This window comes from Cynoglossus semilaevis, chromosome 2 (genome assembly GCF_000523025.1).
Source record: "Cynoglossus semilaevis isolate Cse_v1.0 chromosome 2, Cse_v1.0, whole genome shotgun sequence".
NCBI classification, from domain to species: domain Eukaryota; kingdom Metazoa; phylum Chordata; class Actinopteri; order Pleuronectiformes; family Cynoglossidae; genus Cynoglossus; species Cynoglossus semilaevis.
This window is the reverse complement of record NC_024308.1, coordinates 7,895,383-7,915,799: the sequence shown is the minus strand read 5'-3', so window position 1 is coordinate 7,915,799 and position 20,417 is coordinate 7,895,383. Positions and strand designations below refer to the sequence as shown.

Genomic DNA, 20,417 nt, shown 5'->3' with positions numbered 1-20,417 from the left:
CGCCCCAGGCACCCTGGAAATCTCACTGGAAGTTGAATGAACTGTTTCAGTGCAGACATGAGGCTCATTCTGTTTGAAACACTCCGCCAGGATAAAGCCGATAAAGTGAATGAGCTTCATGTCTGATCCAGCAGTGATTCATGATGCATGAGGTTTAGAAAGCATCCAGTGGACAGACACAGCGATTCCGCTCTGAGCTCTGACCGGCTCTAATTACACTCGGCCCATCAGGCACACAAATCGGCAGAGGAGGGGGTCGGGTGGGGGTCAAATGACTCAGTGTTTATTGTTGCTTAAAACTTTAAGAGGCTAAAAAAAAAAAGAAAAAAGAAAAACCCAAACTTTTTCCTCCTACGGTTGACATGATGAACTCTTTCTCTTATGTTGCAAAAATATTTATTTTGAAAGATACAGTTTTTATTCCTAGGTTGAGTGAAGTGCTGAAATATGTAAGATCGCTTGTTTAAACTAAATACGGCTGTATGAACCTACAACCAGAGCGAATAAGCTAACACAAACAGCCTCCACAGATTAATCTGTTGTTGGTCCTCCCTAAACAGCCGTGACCCAGTGATGAATTAGACTTGACAAGACCAATGAAGGAGCCCGGAGGGATCTGTTACCGATGTGGCAGATTGTCTAATTGTGAGTTACCACCACCTTCGATTTGATTCTTCCAATACTGGGAGAAGTTGTCTGAAACAAAAAGGTCAAAAAGTGCAAAAAAAAAAAAAAAAAAAAAAAGTAATGGATTAATAAAAGCAGCATTACTCTGAGAAGAATTAGGATTTGACTCTTCTTCACAGACAAACAGGCAGAGCTGTGACACGGCTAAATTTCTTTTTCTGCTGCATAAATTATGATTTCATTTGTATGTGAGAGAACACAAGTGTGACTAGAACGGGGGGGGGGGGGCGTGCAAATTAAAAAAGCAGGAGGCTGAAAAAAGTTTGAAAATGAAGGTGACTGGAGGCAGAGCAGCGAGATTGGCTCAAAGAAAGGAGGACGGATTTGGGAGGGAGAGACTTAAGCAGCTTTATGACTTCATCCTCCTCCCTGGGACAATAAACACACAAAACTGATCTGGAGATGATAATTATCACCTGAGTACATTCATGAATTTTAACCAGTCCCAGAGTCCATGTGAGCAGTTTTTTATCCTTACTTAAAAAAACAAACAAACAAACAAAAAAAACTTCATATCAACCTATTTTATAATAGACAAAAAAATAAAACCCTTCGAGCTGATGCAACACTGTCTTCTTACCACCAAGGAAGAGCTGGCTCTCAGCAGTCAGAGGGAGGGGGAAGCTGCTGTGAGCCGTCGCTCCTTCATCCTTGTCTACTTTGATGCTCAGGCAGTCGTTTTTGGAGGTCATCTCCACTGAGTGCCACTGACCGTCATTCAGACCTGAGCCTTTAAACAACAAGAGTCATGACCTTCATTAGTGTTTGTGTTTCTGAACTATATATTTTATAATGATATTCGAACTGAAATACTGCAGTACTAATACATCACTGTAAAAATCAAAATAAGACTTTACAGCCTGAGGTACTGTAACCAAGGTCTACAATCAACGTAACCATGAAAACAACCCCGATCATCAGGGTAACAGTCAGTGCATCATTAACTTTATGGTCCATGGCTACTTTGGATGCCTGTGGAGTCTGGATCAGACTGGGTCAGCATTCTCATGGACCTCGTATGCGCTCAGACTTAAAAAGTGTCAGAAAGTAATCATATACTTTAATCTGTATTAAAGAGGTAGTGTGTGGTTCAATACTGATAAAAATGATGGATAAACATGAGAATTGCAAATGCAGAAGAACTCCTACCTGCACTGAGCTCCAGAGCGGCCCTGCCGGCTTTCCTGATCTGCAGGCGAAGTCTGGCCTCGCTCAGGTATAACCAGACACTGGTCTCCTGCTGAGGGAGGGCAAAAGTCAAGAGCAATCCGGCTTGGTTCCACGTCCTAAACTGCAACGTTACGGTGACAACCCCTGATGACCAGGATGTCAGTGCAGGCAGCTGCAGGAAGCTCTGGGAGTCGGTGAACGTCACAGCGACCGACACTGGCTCGGCACAGGAAAAGGTCACATTGCCCTGAGAGAGAGGGAGGGCGAGGGAGATGCGATTATAACAGAGATGATAAAACATGAATATTTAACAGTAGCAGACGCTGACTGGCTGTAACTTGATGTCACTGAGGTCTTATCAGCACCACACTTGTATTACCATACTGACATTTGCTGAGCATTTAAACTCTGTTTGCACCTGTATTCACCAGAGATTTAATTTGAATTCCTGGAGCATCAACAGGACCTGTCATTTTAATTGTATCAAATATCGTGTCCTTATTAAGTTAAATTACTGTAAAACTGTCAACTTGGGTCGAGTCACATACAAACACTGACAGCACTAAGATCTTCTGTGCTGTGCTCTGGACACTTTCATTACTTCACATCCCAACTTCTTCTGTGGGAGATTAACTTTTTGGTCACGGTGGAAATGGTTTCTCTTTGTTGAAATCAAATTTGGTTTAACTTTATCAGTACTCACACTCTGCACACTGAGAGTCGCTGAACTAATCTGTGACAAATACAACTTTGCTCCGGTTAATAATAAAAAGCAGGAAATGCTGATTTCTTCTCCGTCGTCTCCTTCTCTGCAAAATTTACTCGAGTTTTTATTTTCACAGATCTTTTTATTTTGTTCCTTTCCTTCATCTCCAGAACCTCAACAATATAATTCAGTGATTAATTTGAACCTTTATTTATCAGGTGAATAAAATCGCAAGAATAATTTATATTCGTCAAACATCAACCTATATACAACTGGATAAATGACGACAGTTAAGGTCAGAACAGAGAGAGAATCTGGACAACAGGCAGGCCAGTCAACCACACACAGTGTAAAACAACTGAGCCTTATGTTGATGCTCCTTTTTTACCTAATTCTGGGAGTAAAACCTGTAAGAAAATAACTATGTTTAACAGACAAGATATACTGAACTTATTTTAGATTCAACATTAAAACGTGTATAAAATATATGCTAATGACAGAAACCTGTATCTTTGTATAGAAAACGTAAGTAATTAAAAAATGGACTCTGAGTGAACAACGTGTCATTACTCCCAACCTGAAGGTCAGCAGCTCTGGATAAACAGTTTAAAAACAGTCCCTAATTGCTCTCGTCTGAAGAGGAAAGGCAGCAACTCTCTGTGAGAGCAGCGTCACGTTCACACTGTCAAGTGAGTGGTGGCCCAGCGCAGCTTAATTAGGTATTCACCGAGTGCTGTTGTTGTTGTGGTGGTTTGCTTGTAGGCGTCAATAACAAAATTATAGAATTTGAGCACTGTGGCAGAAACAAGTCTGCTGAGTCAGAGTACTACCTGCGACACAGAGTGAAAATGAAATACAATTCAACGATTTCATCAACTGCACATTGTTGCATTACTTTATTTCTTATTCCTCAAGAACCGCTAAGGAAAAAAATTAAATTTGAAATTATGGAAAGAAATTGTCTATATTTATAGATATATAGACAGACAGACAGACGTGTAGGAACTCCAGATGACGGTGACCTGGTGGTTGTTCTGTTTGGCCAGGTTTACCAGGCTCAGGTCATTATACAACAGGTTTTCCAAACATCCCTTAAAACTCCTGTTGGACCGGATGGGTCTCTGTAGTCCATGGCTCTGGACCGCTCCCACACTCAGCTGCAGGCAAAAGGTATAGTGTAAAAAAAAAACAGTGTGTCAATCTGTAAAACGTGTATATTTGCTGTATTATGTATTTTCCCAGAGTGACAACAAACATTCAGTTGGTACCCTCTTCATCAAAGTACAATGACTAGGACAATATTGCTCAGCAACTGTGTTCTCCAGTTTTCACCTGGTGAATATCCCATTGGCTGAGCTCAGCTGGTATATGAACCTGCTGAGTGTTTTTGTCCACAGTCAGGTTCAGATGAGTGCTGAGCTGCTCCAGTTTTACAGTGTGCCAGTGTTGGTCATCCAACAGGCTCCCCAAGGAAACAAGAAGCTGGCCCCCCAGGGAGGAACCCATACCTGAAGGACAAGTCAAGATAAAGAAAATCATTGATCTGTTTTTTTTTTCCTCATGAAGATTATTATATTTTTAGAAATACAATACATTTTCAGGTCATGATTTATTTAGAGGTACTACTATCTTAAAACACTCAGGGGTCATCAGTGGTCTGTACTCTTTTATCCGTTTCATACAAGGACAAACGTTCTTGAGAAAATCAAAAGGCAGTCTTGAAAAATGGCCTGGTCAGAGGGAGGGTTTTTTTTTATCTTGGCTTCACACAGGGAGCAGGTCAGTCAGGCCACTCATTAGAGGGAACACTTCTGTGTGCTGGAGGGGAGCAAACCAGAGCCTGATAAATGATGATGCTGCAAAATGGCATAATTAATGGCAAGACGTGACTTTGACAGGTGGAGACGGGGAATCCAAGGCTGCACGTTATGGTTTGGCAGGGGAGGAAGCACAGGCAGACTCTCTTCAGGTGCAGCAGGTTTATTCAAAGTGCAAAAACTCACAGGACCAAGGTATCAACTACAAGCATCATCGTCTCCAAACTCCTGGCCACAAAAAATGAGAGAGGTATATACAGTAAACCCTTGTTTTTCGCGGGGGTTACGTTCCAAAAAGAACCCGTGATAGGCAAAATCCGTGAAGTAGAAATCTTTATTTTTTTTACAATTAAATACTACTTAAAAAAGAAGAGAAAGAACGAACAAACCATTTTACAGTCTCAACCATTTGTTTCACAAATAAAGTAAAATAAAAGTACTTTAGAAACGTTTCAACAAATAACTTCTGTAATGTACTGTCAAATAATAATTTTAATCATCAACGTGAACAGAAGGCTTCAAATTGCGGAGATTAGCACCGCCCACCGTGAACGGGAGAAAATTAAAAATGATTATGAAAAAAATACAAATTACCTGTACAGTCGGACAAATAGTGACTCAGCTTTATTTCACTGCTGAAGCGGAGTGACTTTTTAGCCAATCAGAATGCAGAACACAATGCACGATGCAAATCCGTGAAGTAGCGAAACCGTGAAAAGTAAACCGCGTTATAGCAAGGGATCACTGTATACCCAGAGCACCAGGTGACACCAGTGAGACTAATCACAGAGACACAGGTGAGGTGTGATCACACTGATTAACCCCACAGCAGACAGCAGGAAGAGGAAACAGACAGACCTAACACTGCATCCTTCAACAGTTGGCAGGAAATTAAGATGTAGATGGTCTGCTGTATTATTTCTCACTTTATTTTCCAATTAATGTCTTTTTTTTTTTACTTCTGTCTCTCTTAATGTCATTTGGTCTTAACTCCCTTCTAGTTTCATCCCAATCACCCTCTTCTTTCTTTCCTTCCTTTGTTCCTTAGTTTTTCTTCCTTTCATTCATTTTTTTATTCTTTCTTTGTTTCTTTATTGCAATCATGCATTTCTTTGTTCTTTCTTTCTTTCTTTTCTTCTTTTCTTCTTTTTCTTGTTTGATGTTCTTCCCATCTTTTTTCTTTACTTCCTTCCTTAATACTTACTTTGTTAACTTTTCTTTTATGCCTTATTCATTTTCTTGATGTGTCCTATTTTCAGTGGTTATGGAAAATCTAATTCCTCAGGACTGAACTGAGATCACTCTGCAATTTCCAGGGTTTTGGCAGGGAATTCCTTGCCTAAATTGATTGGCTGATGATGGTCTTCAGCACATGAAGACAAGGTCTGTCTGTGATTTTGTGCCATATAAATGAAATGATTTAATTAAAACAAGAATACAATTTCAGATTGTCTTGTTTAAAACCTGCAGTGATGTGCAGTCCCCAGTCTTTGTGGTTAATTTACATTTTATCCTCAAGCATTTACCCAGGTTTTACCAAATCACTTTATTTTTTTCCTTTTTAAATCAAACAGGAAAAATACCTGGTTGGCTTTACCAGCTAGAAAAACTCGCCTTTAGGTACAATGTGGTTGAGCTGTCCATGAACTGACTGACACTAAATTTCTTTGAGCGGAAGATTAAACAGTTTTCACAGATTCGTACTTTCCAGGAGTTAACTGTTCTTTCCCAGATGTCTCCTCCAGGTAACGTCACCTAATCAGGTTGTGTCTGCCAGAACATGTCTCTGCTCAAGTCCCAAATGTGTTTATGAAGGATGACAGTGACAGATCTTAACAGGATACAGTCTGTGATAATTGTTTCAGCGTCACATCCTGATTAAATAACGCCTTGCCCTGAAACAATTCTCAGCCGTGGGGAATTAAGAGAATGTAAAAATATATATTAATAATAATACAGCATTAAATTGGATTAGTACTGAGATCCATCCATCCATCCATTTTCATCCGCTTATCCGTTACCGGGTCGCGGGGGCAGCAGTCGCCACCCAAATCACATTGCACCGTACCAAACCTTCCTGCGGGTGGTGAGTCCACTGGAAGGTACCAACCGCCCTAACCGGGATTCGAACTTGCCCAGGAGGTGAACCCTGGGGTTCCACACCAATGACAGAGACATTGCCTCTGGGCCAAAGCGCCACATGTTGTTTGAAATCATCAAAAAGTTCATTTTTGACATTGCTAGTAAAGTTCCTTTCACTCAAAATGCATCATAGTTATTAACCAAGACTTTGAAAAGCCAGAGAGAAATAAGGAAATGGCTGCTCACTCACCGAGTTAATGACAAATATGAATGTGCGTTCTGATGAGACCTCAAACAGACACAGGGCAGAAGAACAGAAAAGTTCTCATTCCACAGTTTCAAAAACTTAACAGGTCCTCATCTTTCCTCCGCTTCAACCTTGACCCACTTGAGGTAAAACCGTGAACAGCTGTTGAGCAGATTTGATCGTCCTAGAAGGTTCATGTGCCTTTGAAAGATATGATAAATCTTATGAAGCCAGCCCAGCGAGTGATTAATGCGTGAAAGATAAATTAAAAAAATTAATCACAAAAGGACGTAGTCAAATGAGAAAAGCAAGCAGGGGAAAAATAACCAGTTGATTGTCTCTACAAAAGATGAGAGGCTGCATTTTGGACTCACACTAAACGTGTGAGGAAAGTCGAAGAGTTACTTCAACTGAGAGGTTGTTAGAGGAGAACCAAGACTTGAAAATCAATGATAGTCTTAGTTTATTAAATATATATATATATATAAATTATTTAGTTAATAGGGTTTGAAATTCTGAGAGACAGCAGAGACGAATCGTCGACATGAAATGTGCATGAAGTTGAGTAAAGTGTAAGTAAATAGAATGATGGAAAGAAGGGAAGTTATTCAAATTGTAGTATAGTGATTAATAAGGAGAACAAATTGAAAAAAAATATGTTTATTTATAACTGTAACAAGCTATTTAATTACTTTTTTTAAATCTTATTTCTAAGTATTTGATTTTCAGAAACAGGTTAAGTCAGGGCAATCAGTTTAGCCGAGCCTTGTTTTTGCTTCGTAAAGAAAACACTGCTGACAATAACATATGATCAGATTGTTACACTAAAGAAAAATGCTAGACCTAGAAATGGATGAGAGAGAGAGAGAGAGAGAAAGAGAGAGATGAAAGTCTGGTGAAGATGTCTGGACACTACTTTACAGGTCTGGAATCATTTCTGCCTCAGCTGCTTCCACACTCCTATACAGCACTCCCCTCCAGGGTCATTACAAGGGTCACTTACTGTATTTTCAGCCTGTCAAGTGATACAATATAGTATGTATTAATGTACAAGGATTTAAAGGAAGTGGCCAGTGAACCCCAACGGCTCAAATCCAGGATTACAGAGGGAGCTGGAGCACCTCCCACCAGTCATGGGGCAAGAGCATCTGCTGGGAATGCTTTTTTTTTTGTAGCAAATGCCCATCCAGCAGGTGGCACCCTAGAGAACAGGCAGATCTGGCCCATGCCGAGAAGTGGTCAATAGCCATTTATCCATCCATCCATCCATTTTATCAATAGCCATTTATCCATCCATCCATTTTCAGCCACTTATCCGTTACCAGGTCGCGGGGGCAGCAGTTGCCACCCAAATCACACTGCACCGTACCAACCCCCCAAACCTTCCCGTGGGTGGTGAGTCCACTGGAAGGTACCAACCGCCCTAACCCAGGAGGTGAACCCTGGGGTTCAACACCAATGACAGAGACATTGCCTCTGGGCCAAAGCGCCACCAACAGCCATTTAAGACAATCATAATGTTTCCTAATGACAGTTTTATCACATGACAACACACGTTAGACTGTGTAGAAACACAATTCACGTTTTAAAAACCTGTATTTATGACCAAGGCCTCTTTAATCTACAGATCCTCAGAAACCCAGATGATACAGTAACAAAACTCTAAAATACTAAACTAAATATACTATACTAAATATTTTGTTGTTTCCTCCTCTCTCTTTTGTTTTGACCCATCTTTAATAACCACAATGAAATATATACAGAAAACAACTTCCTACATTTCTCTCAGCCTTCTCCTTTTAGTTTTGAAACGTCGGCTCATTTTTCTTTTGACTACAAAACTCAGCAGTAAGCATCCCATTTAACAGCAGGAGGCTGCAGCACGGATTGTGAAACTCGCACAGGCTCATTGTGGACTAAGCAGAATCAGTGACGGCAAATGCAAGTTACCATTAGTTATCACCCACGACAGGCTGTTTTTTGGGGTTTTTTTTCTGCTGTAAAAGCGGATAATTGACTCCAGAGAGTCATGGTTGTCCTTTTAAGTGGCATTAAAGATGAACTGGTCAGAGCAGAGCAGTGTCTTTACAAAATCACCACAAAAAGGTTAATTAATCTTATTTAATTGTAATTAAACTTAGCTTAATAATTAATCATTTGACAGCTTAAATGATGTCATATCTTGGTTTTCCTATTCCACTTTCTTATAAATTCATGTCATTCGATTTCATTGCACCATTAGAACAAGTCAAATTCTTCTGGTGTCTATAACAGTAAGAGAAGGTGGAGGTTCCATTCATCCAGCAGTTTCTACTAAATGTCTCACTTTGGTGCTTTTTGTAATTTAGGCAGCAACACTTAACACCATTTGTCCAGTGTGCACTGAATCAGAGTACTGTGTGTTTACTGCTGTGTACTACAGCCTGCTGCTGACAGTTTGGGATTGAACTGAATCACGGAGCAGTGGACTTCATTATGAGACGCTGACACGTTGATAAATGTAAAGCAGAAAGGGAATCACGGCGTATGGGGGAGCGGACATTCATCTTAATGAGCCAGCCAATTTAATTCAACTGCTTGGACGCCTTTAGTCAGACAGGATGGGGTTTGTCCGCCTGTCTGTTCGCCTGTGCATCGGCCAGTCCGTTGTACTCTTCTAGTAAGGCTTTTATTATTATGCTAATGAATGTTGCTTGTTGTAATAAAAAAAAATCACGTCAGGTACATCTGCTGTGTCTACAATCTTTATGTTTACATGTTTAGGAGCAGTCCGTGTCCTTGTCACGTGGTGTTATCGTTCTGCAGCTTCTCTGTGTCTGAGCCAGCTCACGATAGTCATGAGGCGACATCCATCACTGTGACACCGGGGCTCACCACCAACAGGACCCCGCTGCCAACGTGACTGGTTAATTATTACACGTTTTAGACGGCATCTTGTAAACTGCTTTGCAGATAGTACGTCTTAAATATTTCTTTTTAACCTCTCCACACCTCTCTGCTGCTCTGACAGTGGAGCAGCAGGCTGTGGCTCAGGGTGAATGCCACAAGCCATTGATCTAAATTAGCCTGTCTACAGACTGCAAACTCCAGGGACGGAAAGAAGCAGAGACAGCTCTGTGGTGAAAGGAGAGAGGGTGTGAGAGACAGGAGGGAAAAATACAGACTGTGCAGCTGAAAACAGCAAAGAAACTGTCTCCAAAAAAATTACAGGGGGAGCACAGGTTGGGTGACATATTGGACAGGGTGTGATAAGAAACAATGGGAAAAAATGCAGAAAAATAGGGTCAAAAAGAAAGAGGAAAACAGAAAAAAAAGAGAGAGAGAGAGAGAGGTCCACAGTGACAACGCTGTGATTGGCAGCGAGCATTTTCCCCAGTTTTGCCCTCATTGCTGGATTATCTCAGACTAATGTCTGCTCCTGCAGGGCTGTTTATTTCTGTAGCCAGCCACCCAGATTCCTCTGGGCCACTGCTGCCTATCAGCTCAAGTCTACAAGGGAGATGCAAGAGGCATCACTCGGGGAGCTTATGTCACACTGATGGCTTTCACAGATGACACCTCTCCACAGCTGACAGACAGTAGGCAATATCACCAGAGTGTTGATACTCTCCTCTCAACAAATACATGGATTTAGGACATATTCTGTTTATTTGTCATAGGATTTTGGAGGCGGGCAGACGCGACAGAGTTTCGGTAAAAGTGTGAAGAATTGAAGGCGGTAGCGATGAGGTTGTTAATAACATCAGATAAGGAAACTAATGATTCTCCACAGTTTATTGTACTTTTTCCAGTTTAAGATTGTGTTTCAGCGAGACAAAAACTCTGCCCTTCTAAATTCAACCCTGCAGTTACTTTGCTTCTCACTTTTACTGCTGCAGGCTGTTTCTAATCTTAATACATTTAAATTGGTAGGGCCAAAGTATTTTCTTTAATACATGCACATAAAGTTCAGAGGAAAATATGCAAAAGTGAGCAGTGCCTTAATGAGACTTCCCAATGTCAGGAAAATGACATTCAGCAGCAGGTGGAGTAAACACCACCATGATATTTAAACTCTACCAAAATGATGGTAAGAAAACTCAAACAGTGTGAAATGAAAATTCCTGAAAGTTTCTAAATGTGACATATTCTTGTTTTAATTTCTCTGCTCATAATCTAAAGCAGGTCAAGCCAATAATAATAAGAAAAAATCAGTTGTTTTCTCTTTGAACAGCCATAAATGAAATATAATATCATTACTTGTACATATATTACCTGCAGTACTTAATGGAAACTAGTGTTATTAAGTATTGCTATTTTGCGTCAGCTGACAGTTTTGGCATGATAACACAAAATTTAAATGATTCCACCCAACATTAAAATTAACTGAATTGGAAATTAAGTTTTTTTTTCTCTCTTAAAAACAAAACAAAAAAAACGACAAAAACTATTCAGAATACTCTCTTAAAAAAAAACAAAAAAAAACGACAAAAACTATTCAGAATGCTGTTTAAAAAATTCTTCCCAAATCCTGAAAGCTGATAGTTTCAGAACTGCAGAAAAAGCCTTCATCTCACAAAAAACAACTTTTGGTTGTTAAGCAGAGCGGCAGAGTAGTGAAGAAGCCAGATGGCAGAGACACAGAGAGGTCTGCCATATGGTGATAATGCAATGGGTTGGCAATTTGACAACAACGGTTTAACACCTCTCTCTCCCTCTCTCTTTATCTCTCAGCCTTACACACATACACACCGATGGAGGAACAAAAACAGCGTTTCAATCTGTGCAGCCAGGGCCCATTGATCATGCTACAGCGTGCTGCTCCACAGAGTTCAGCATTAACACATGTCACCAACATCCATCACTGATTAAAAGAGAGAGAGTAAAAGAGAGAAGGTCAAACCACCAGAGACCCCGTGAGGAGGAAAGAAGAGGAGGGAGTTTACAGAGGGAAATGGTGCCAAAAGAAATCAGGAGTAAACATCTGTCCCTGAAAATGACATCTAACAGTCCACTACCTGCACGACCTGAAATATCATGGGGCTAAAACGCAGCAGATTCTGGCGGTCTTGATAATATACTCTGAATTATTGTCTGGGACATATGGACAAACAAGAACAAAAATGAAGTGAGGCTCAACAGGATGAAGTCAGAGGAACATATTTCTCCTGAGCTTCTCAAAACTGGATCAACAGCAATTTTTTAAATCACTTCTGACAATTGCACAAACAGAGCAGCAGATGGACGGAAGCGAAACTCGGAGCTGCTTCCATTTCATTGTGTGCAAGAGAATGTGCTGAATATTAAATTGCTCATCGTGAGAGAGAATGGTGGAAACTCTGGAGTTCGGGCGAACGTTTACTCCAGCACGTGGGTCTCTTCAGCCATTTGGCTGTTATTTACACACATGGAAATGAATGAAGATCGGACGAACAGTGGAAAAGAGCTGATTGACCGGTGTTAAAGACAACATTAAACTTTTTTTTTAAATCAAATTCCAGTTGACTTGAAAGTCCTGAGTTTGAGCCACAAAGGAAACACTTACTCAATGGTGCAAATCCTTCAAGAAAACCTTATGACTCAGACAGAATTTATTTTTAAAGTCAATTTGACAATGAATTGGTCCCCCCAGCAAGGGGGGGGGGCACCCCCCACTTTGGGAACCACTAGGTTAAGTTTTGGTGCCATGACAACATATAATATTTTGCGTTTCACAATATTATATATAATTTGTAATTTTGTTATATTTGTAGCATCTTTCTTTGGTGTTTTTGTAATTAATATCAATCATTAAGGCAAAATAATCAGTGGATTCCACCCATCTGGTAAAACCCCCTGTTGGTTAAAACTTGATACAGTGGACAACAGTCTTTTAATGTGTCTGGGCAGTAGAAGAGTTTTGTGGTGCCAAAAAACTTGCCAAACAACATAGTCCTGCCAGGACTATTTAAACTGAACTGCCTCAACAACTGCCTTTGTTGTTCACAAATAAAGACATTTTTGGACTTTAGTTTGACCATAAGCCTTTTTATCTCTACGGGGTGAAAATATAGCTCTAGTTTGAGAAATTCATCCTTTCAAGAAACTGTTTCTCATGTTGACCACATTTGATAAATAAAATCAATCCACGGGAAAACATCTCTGTATTCTTTCTCTCTGACCTAAGAGGAAGTCTACTGTTTAGATTATTTGACTTTGGAACAACTTTCTACCTTGTTGGTGGTAGAGCAGCAGCTGTCCTTTCTCCAGCACCAGGGTGAGGCTGTGATCTCCTGCTCCCTCTGCATGGAGCAGCGTTCCAGAATTCTTCATGGTCTTGAACTTCAGAGAGATCATCTGTGTCGATGTCCAGCTCGGCCTGACACTCAGCCTGAAGAGCAGACTGCTGCTGCCATCAAAGTTCGCCACATCAGAGGCTGAAGAGGGAAGAAATCGGCAGCATGACAAGCTGGAACATATTCACAAACTCAGAAAAGAATATTTTTTGAATAAAATAGGAATGCTGCTTTTTCTTTTTAATGCAGCTTATTTTGAATACAATAAGACATTTTTTTCTGCACAAGATAAAGTCAAACCGCTTTAAACACAGAAAAGTAAACAATTCTGATATCAGAGCAAAGGAAGAGAGGAAAGCTGAGAATGTTCAGACCTAAAGTTAAAGCCACAACCACACAGAGAGTAAACCTACTGTATTGACATCCATATATTTCCAGTCTGAGTCCAATTCTCCCAGTGGGGTTCCAGTCCAGAGGGATCAGTCGGAGGTATCGAGCTATGACCAGCTGCTCCAGTTTATACTGGACCACAGTGTCGGCGTTACTGTTACCTGCAAACGCCTGCGGAGACAGAGAGGGACGCGCTTGTCAATTTGTTTAATCCGCAAGAGTGAACACCTGTGGGAACATGGGATCTGTAGTAATTAGTTCTTTTTGGATTGTAATCAAAGACATGAGAGCTACAGGATGTTCACCTAGAATGTTCTGATCACGCTTTTCATTTGGCTTCACAAAAAGCCTAGAATGTTCTGATCACGGGCCTCACGCTTTTCATTTGGCTTCACAAAAATGGTGTAAAATGGAAAAATGAACAGTGGGATAAAAATGATCATGAAAGGAACATGTACAAATTATTTTTTGTGGATATTTTCTGAATGAAGTGCAGGGAGGGAAGGGCACGGAGAGACTTTCTGTTTGTTTTGGGGTTTTTTTTGGTTGTTTTTTTCCAAACCTCTGGCTCTAAGAGGACATTGATCTTAAGGCTGCTAATAATCTCTCTGTTCCCCCTCTCCCTATCTGTAATCAATAACTCTGTGGCCCATTTTCTTCTGACCAAGCCTCTCTTCAAAGACTAATAGGTTTTGCTGCCTAAATCAGCAGCCCGTGAGTTTTTCCACTGAGTTTTTCAGGCAGTAAAGTAAAAATTCCATACAGAACAATATTTGCCTTTACATTTGGGAGAAGTCGTGTCCCGTCCTCTGCACTTACAGTTTATTTTAGTGATGTGACCATGTCAGTTAAAATCAACCTTACTGCGTATTATTTTAGATTGAATATTTTAGTCTCTGTTGAGCCTAATCCTTAAGTTCCAGTTTCAGTTACTTACTTACAATATTTTTTACCTGGCATAGTGTGACATCAAAAACGGGGTGATTATAATAATCCCGCCCCAGTACTGGGCAGGTCCACCCATACTAGTCCTTCACCTGTGTGCGACTGTGGAACTGATCTATACAACACAAACGCTCTGTTAGCATTTAAAGGTAAACAGAACCTGCCGTGCTCAAATCTATGCAGCTGTACCGCCGTTCATTGTCCGGCATGTCTCATTTATCATTTAACTGTTGCCATGGTTACATAAAGCCATTCTTTAGAAAGCTTTGCCCATGTGGAGAAGGTATGTGGCCAGCAGTTAGACAGGCGTACGAGGAGTCCTGCTGGGCTCAGAGCGTGTTACAACGTTTAATTTAGGCATCAAGGAAACAGGTTTTTAAATCTTTACTCTTTAGGAGGCAGCAGAGCATCAACCTGAACAAAAGGCAGAAGTTTTCCTTTAGTTGAGTGTCAAGGAGACTGGTGTCTCATTTACTTACCAGAGCTTATTTTTACAATATGACGAGCCTTTGACAAGCTGGGCTGCCCCCCACCCACATCCTGTTTCATTATTAAACCATGAATCCTTGACACTGTGGAAATAACCCTCGCCTGACATTTATGCCAATAAGGTGTCATGAATTGAAAGATTTTTTTTTCAAAAAAAAAAAAAAAGATTTTAAAGAATTTAAATTGAATTTGAAAAGGACAGGAAAGAGAAAATAACAAGGACTTGGAGTAAGGAGTTGTCTTTTTACCTTTAAAAAGACCTTTAAGTAAGTGACAGATGTGAAACATTTCATTTCAAACAAATTTTTCAATTGATAAAATCGTATTTGTTTCATCCAACCTGCCCAGTGTTTATGAAAAATTACACTTCAAATGATCATAGAAAGACTTAGAGTTAAACCACTGCTGTTTAAAAACCAAACTGTCAAAAACCCATCTAAAGCTGAAGACGTGCCGTGACAACATTCTTCCTGTGGTGTAAGAATTACAGATTTAGTCTCTGGCAGTTTATCTAACAGCAGTCAGTGAGCGTGTGTCTAAACATATGGAGACATTATCTGATGAGTCTTTAAATAGACGTAGGAACATATTGTCTCTGATCTCACTGAAGAGACGTCAGGAAAAGCAGGAAAGAACTTCAGTTTTACAGTGTCTAACCTTCCATTTTTTATTTAGCTAATGCAGAATCTGCAGCATTAGCAGGTGTAAAAACCTTCCTACTGTTCAACTACACTGTACTGTAAAACGCATAAAGCTTTAATCAAGACCACACGTTAATCTTCACTGCCTTTTATATTGAGTGTAAATAAATTTAAAATCAGTTTTTGGTTTGCAACCACCCTGTCTCCCTTTTTAGTGTCCACTCTCAGGATTTGTGAAGTTCCTATACCTTTCACCAGGAGAAAATCGAATTCTGTCAAAATCTGCTTTCGAGGCTAAAACTACAACAAAAAGTCTGCACTGTCTGCTTTAAAGAAGACAAGGGAAAGGATGCCTGAATGCCTCTGAAGCATGTCTAATGTTGTTCAATCTACCGAGGTCTGCATGACTTCCCGTCCTTCTGACAAACAGTAGCTGGTGATCAGTCATCCTGTCGGCTTCCAGTGAAAGAGGAGACAAGCAATAGTTTAAAAAAACTCACAAAAAAAAGAACTGTTGAATACTGATTTAGGAGAAGGAGTAAACACCAGGGGGACACATTTGGCTGTGCAGACTCTGCACTGCTGCGTGAACTGCGAGCTGTTACCTATTTTGTATTTGGAGAGCTCCAAGCATCCCAACTGCACATTTGAATCCCAGCATGTATGTTTCTGACAGCGTTCTCACATTTACATGTCAGGCACTGAGCTGACACTTATCAGGACTGGCTGGCAGTGAATGAGCTGGCAAGTGTTCACTCAGCGACTTTCCCCGAGCTTGTTGACGGACGCCGCTGCCGTTGTAATCAAAGCCGTGATTTCTTTTCTTCTCTATGGTGGAGGCTGCGGCAGACTTTCTTTCTAGCAATAAAACCAGCCTCCTGTCAGCAGAGGTTAAACTCTTTGACAGCAGCTCCATGCAGGCAACACAACCCTGCCCAGGTTCCTTACATTGTTCCATCCATTTTTAATGAAGAGTGAAAGGCTGATCGTGAGCGGGGCTCGCTGCTGCAGGCTGAACCAGTCCCCACTGTTAGTATAAATTATAAGACTGCAGCCAGAATGAGTTTAACTTGAGTGAAGCACAGATTTAAGCTGCAGTCCACGCCCAGCTGTGTTGGACTTGTATCATTAAATACGTCAGTTATAAAGTGAGGTGGTAAACAACTGTGTTGGGTCAATGGAATAATCCTGACCGCCACACTGGGCAGCTCCACCCACACCACCACAACTTCCTGTACGTGGGACCGTTATTTGAGCTACTTGCATGCAACAGTCAAGTTACTCCTTCAGTCAAACAGTAACAATAGCAAGAGACGCTGTCATAAAACCATCTCTGAAAAGTACAGCAACCATTTGCTAGAGATGGCGATGCAGCTTTTTTACTAATATAAATGTTGGGGTCTATGACTCTACTATATAATCTACAATAAACTACAATATAACTGTAGACTATGTGTAAAAAATTAGATTTGAAAATCCAATAGCAATCAGAAAATTCAAAGGCAGACGATGGAGGCGGGGAGATGTTTCTCTCCAGTGTTGTCAACATGCTGCTCAGTGTGTGATTTAATTTGGTTTTTAATATTATTTGTGAAGCTTTTACTGCTCTACTTTGTATTGTTAATATAAACTCAGCATAACAATGACTGTATATATATATATTCCTCAATTTCTCAGCTTGTTGTACAGATATTTTCACTTCAATTATAATTTTAAAACTGCACAGTCCATTGAGAAAAATGTATTTTGTAAATTCAAACTATACAAGTAACCCAATTCTAATTTTAAAACTGCAAAGAGAAAAATGTGTTTTGTAAATTCAAACTATACAAGTAACCTTGATTTGACTTGAAAACACAGAAAGAACGTTCCCCCGGTTCCAGTCAGAAAAACCTAATTCGAAATCAATTCAAAAATATTGTTACTTCAAACCCATAATGTCAGCAAACGTCGTCTTGAAAAGGTCATGGACTCAAACACTTAGTAACACTTTAGAGGAAAAAACTGATAACAATCCAGAAAGAAGCGTTCAGAAACAGTGGAAAAGGGGCATTTTTCTGGGGCTTTGGTCAGTGTGTGAAAGTGAAGACAGAAAAAGGTCTATCTTTAATTAACAGATCAAAGTTAAAATGGTGCATTTGAATCACATACCAATTGTTATAGATGACACAATATACATAATAATATTTGCGGAATATTCACCCCTAAGCTGTCCTCCTGTCGGTGCTGCCTCCAGTTGTGTCCCGTGTCGCTGAACATCAGCAGGTAACCTGTCAGCCAATCAGAGCTGCCGTACCGTCCCTGTGTGGCAACAGCTGTGATTTGGGTCCGTCTCTCCAAATCCACCTCCAACCACTGGTATCTGTCTGAGACCAGGGGAGACCAACCTCCGGCTCCTGCAGAGAGGACGCAGATCCAGATCAGAAGAGTGAGAAAAAATTCTGGAAAATCCCTGCGAGTTGTTGAATGAAAACACAACACAAATACAAAGTTTGTCTCATTGTAGCTTTGATTTAAGCTGTGACAGGGATTTGGGGATGTGCTCAAAGCTTTCAAACTCTGCACAATGTCAAAGTCTTTCCCCGAGTTTCATTATGATAAAAAATGAATCCTCATTATTAAAGACCTTAAGTGGAATATATCAAGTCAAAAACACTTTGGGGAAATCCAGTTAAACTGCAAAGCACCAGGGTGGTATTTAAGCTTTTTTTTATGACCCCCAAACTTCATTTCGAAGACGTCAGAGATATTTTATGATACCACTAACAGGAGAAGGCATGGAAAGTGAGTGGATTTGAATTATTTAAAACCCCGAGTGTGTAACACAGCAGCATTAACCACACCAGAGTATTTGCTTTTCAGCAGAGATTTGCAGAATTGGCCTGTTCTCCAGGGAGACATTTTCACTTTTCTGGGAAGCAGTTTGTTTGCTGCTGCTGCAGCTGGGGTCAAAGAGCCAGGTCATCAGAGAATTAACCGTCCATGTGTTCATAATTTAGCCTATTAACAGTTCATATCTGAGCTGTGGGAGGATGTGTTGTGATCATGATGCGACTGTAGGGTTTCAGAAATGTAAGGCTGCTCTGTTTACTTCTCTCCAGCACATCAGGGAGCGACAGCAACCTATCTTCTTCGAAGAAGATTCAAACACTCTCACATCTCTCTCTGATCTCCCACTTTCCCACTCACTTTGCTGGTTCTAGGAGGTTAAAAAGGATTTGCGACCCAGAAAGATAACTCTGGGCTTTTGGCCTTTAATATCTGTGTGAGACTCAGATCTGTGTGCACAGAGCTGCTCTCAGTCTGAATAGTAAACCTTTGCAGCCTGTGTCAAATGTATTCTTTGTCAAAAATACATATTAAAGCTAGAGATAAAGCACTGAACAATATTTGATATGAATAAAGAAAAGGCCGTAACCCCAGCACCTCATAGCTAACACTAAACACTGGAATCTAAGTTACATTAATTATTTTCCAGTTTGAATTGGTGTTGTAACATTTCAAAAGCAAACTGTGGTAAATTCAATTTTATTAAATTATTCAAAATATCAAAAACCTTCGTTTAGAATAGAATAGAAGAGCTCACACTTATTCTTGGCTTGGGAGCTCTTAGTCCAATGACCAGGCTAAAGGAATTCGCCACAGCTACATTGAAAATGTAAAATATATACTAGCTCATATAATGTGAACCTACTTTATATATACGTTATATGTTGGGGTAGTGATTCAACTTTATAGTATACATATATATATATATATACATATATATATATATATATATATGTTTGTGCAATTGTTTTTTTTTTATTCAAGTTACAAATTTCTGTGTAAAAAAGTTTTTATCAGGTTAAGAAACTCTGTATACTCTGCTGTATGGACTCACGTGGGCCATACAAATTGATCTGGCAGGCCGCATTTGGCCCCCAGGCCTTGAGTTTGACACAAGTGATATAAGGTATGTTCCCGACAGAACAAATGTATCTGAGATGATGAGGAGCAAAAGCTTATTATTATTTTCAATTTTCACTGGGAGTATTCACAGCAACACACTGATAAACCAAGTAACCATTACAAATGCGGTCTGTTCCCTGATTTGCTGCTGTCAGACTGCGGTGGACCATGTGTTAAACCAACTGTGGTTCAGGTCGTTCTCTCTCCTCCTGCCGTTGCAGCGTTGACTTTGCTGCTCGTTAGTGCAGCAGCCAGGGCTCATAGGTTCCTCAGTAACAGACATGGACACTGACAGCACAACAGGACGGAGGAGACATACTGACCTTTCCTCATTAGCCGTGAGAGGGAGTGGAGAGGAGTCAAGATCAGAGATGAAGGAGAGAGCAAGAGTGAGTGAGAGAGATTCTGAAAAGCAGAATTAGACAAGTGGAGGGCTGAGAGCTGCTGGGGTGATTCGGGGGGGAGGGGGGATTCGACTGTCGACCAAAAGAAAAAGACAAAGTGAACAACGTGAAAAGTCCAAATCTTAATGTATTTGCACTGGCTCATTATTAGGTCTGTAAAATAATAGCTTTTGGGTAAAAATGACAAATTTGATCGTGCACAGCTGCAGGTGTCACTGGAATCTCACTGTTGTCTTTAATGACACACCGACGGCTCTCTGTCACTCACGGAGGAAACTGAGGAACAAATTCAGGTCAGCAGCTCAGCTGGACATGCCAATTATCACTGCACCACTATTACACAAGTGCAAGGTTTCAGACTCCAGCCTGAGCTGCAGTCCTGAACACCTGAATGAAATAACGTATGAATTTGGACCTGAGCTCCTCAGTCCAAAAATCTCCAAGACAATTCCATCCATTAATCCATTGACTGCACAATATATTCATTCCAACATTTTCCCTGTTGTATGTTTTTGTTTTTCAGGAAGAAGATAACTTTAATTTCAATTCTAATTTTCATTTCAATTGAGACAAATGTGTTTTGTTATTTGGGCTACTCCAATAAAATTGACTTGAGTCACCTGAATGCATCAGT

The 20,417-nt window shown here is 40.3% G+C and overlaps 1 protein-coding gene across 2 annotated transcripts in view; it reads right to left on the bottom strand.

Annotated features, from left to right (window-relative positions):
• The window catches only part of LOC103396327 (contactin-associated protein-like 4), an 83,821-nt gene that overhangs the window by 30,667 nt on the left and 32,737 nt on the right, over positions 1-20,417 (bottom strand). For both annotated transcript variants that reach the window (XM_025064745.1, XM_008334371.3), the window contains 7 exons: positions 17,631-17,824; positions 13,377-13,524; positions 12,901-13,104; positions 3,896-4,071; positions 3,575-3,720; positions 1,837-2,105; positions 1,268-1,417 (listed from right to left, as the gene is read on the bottom strand). In XM_025064745.1, the coding sequence (XP_024920513.1) occupies positions 1,268-1,417; positions 1,837-2,105; positions 3,575-3,720; positions 3,896-4,071; positions 12,901-13,104; positions 13,377-13,524; positions 17,631-17,824 (1,287 nt within the window). The remainder of the gene's footprint in view (positions 1-1,267; positions 1,418-1,836; positions 2,106-3,574; positions 3,721-3,895; positions 4,072-12,900; positions 13,105-13,376; positions 13,525-17,630; positions 17,825-20,417) is intronic.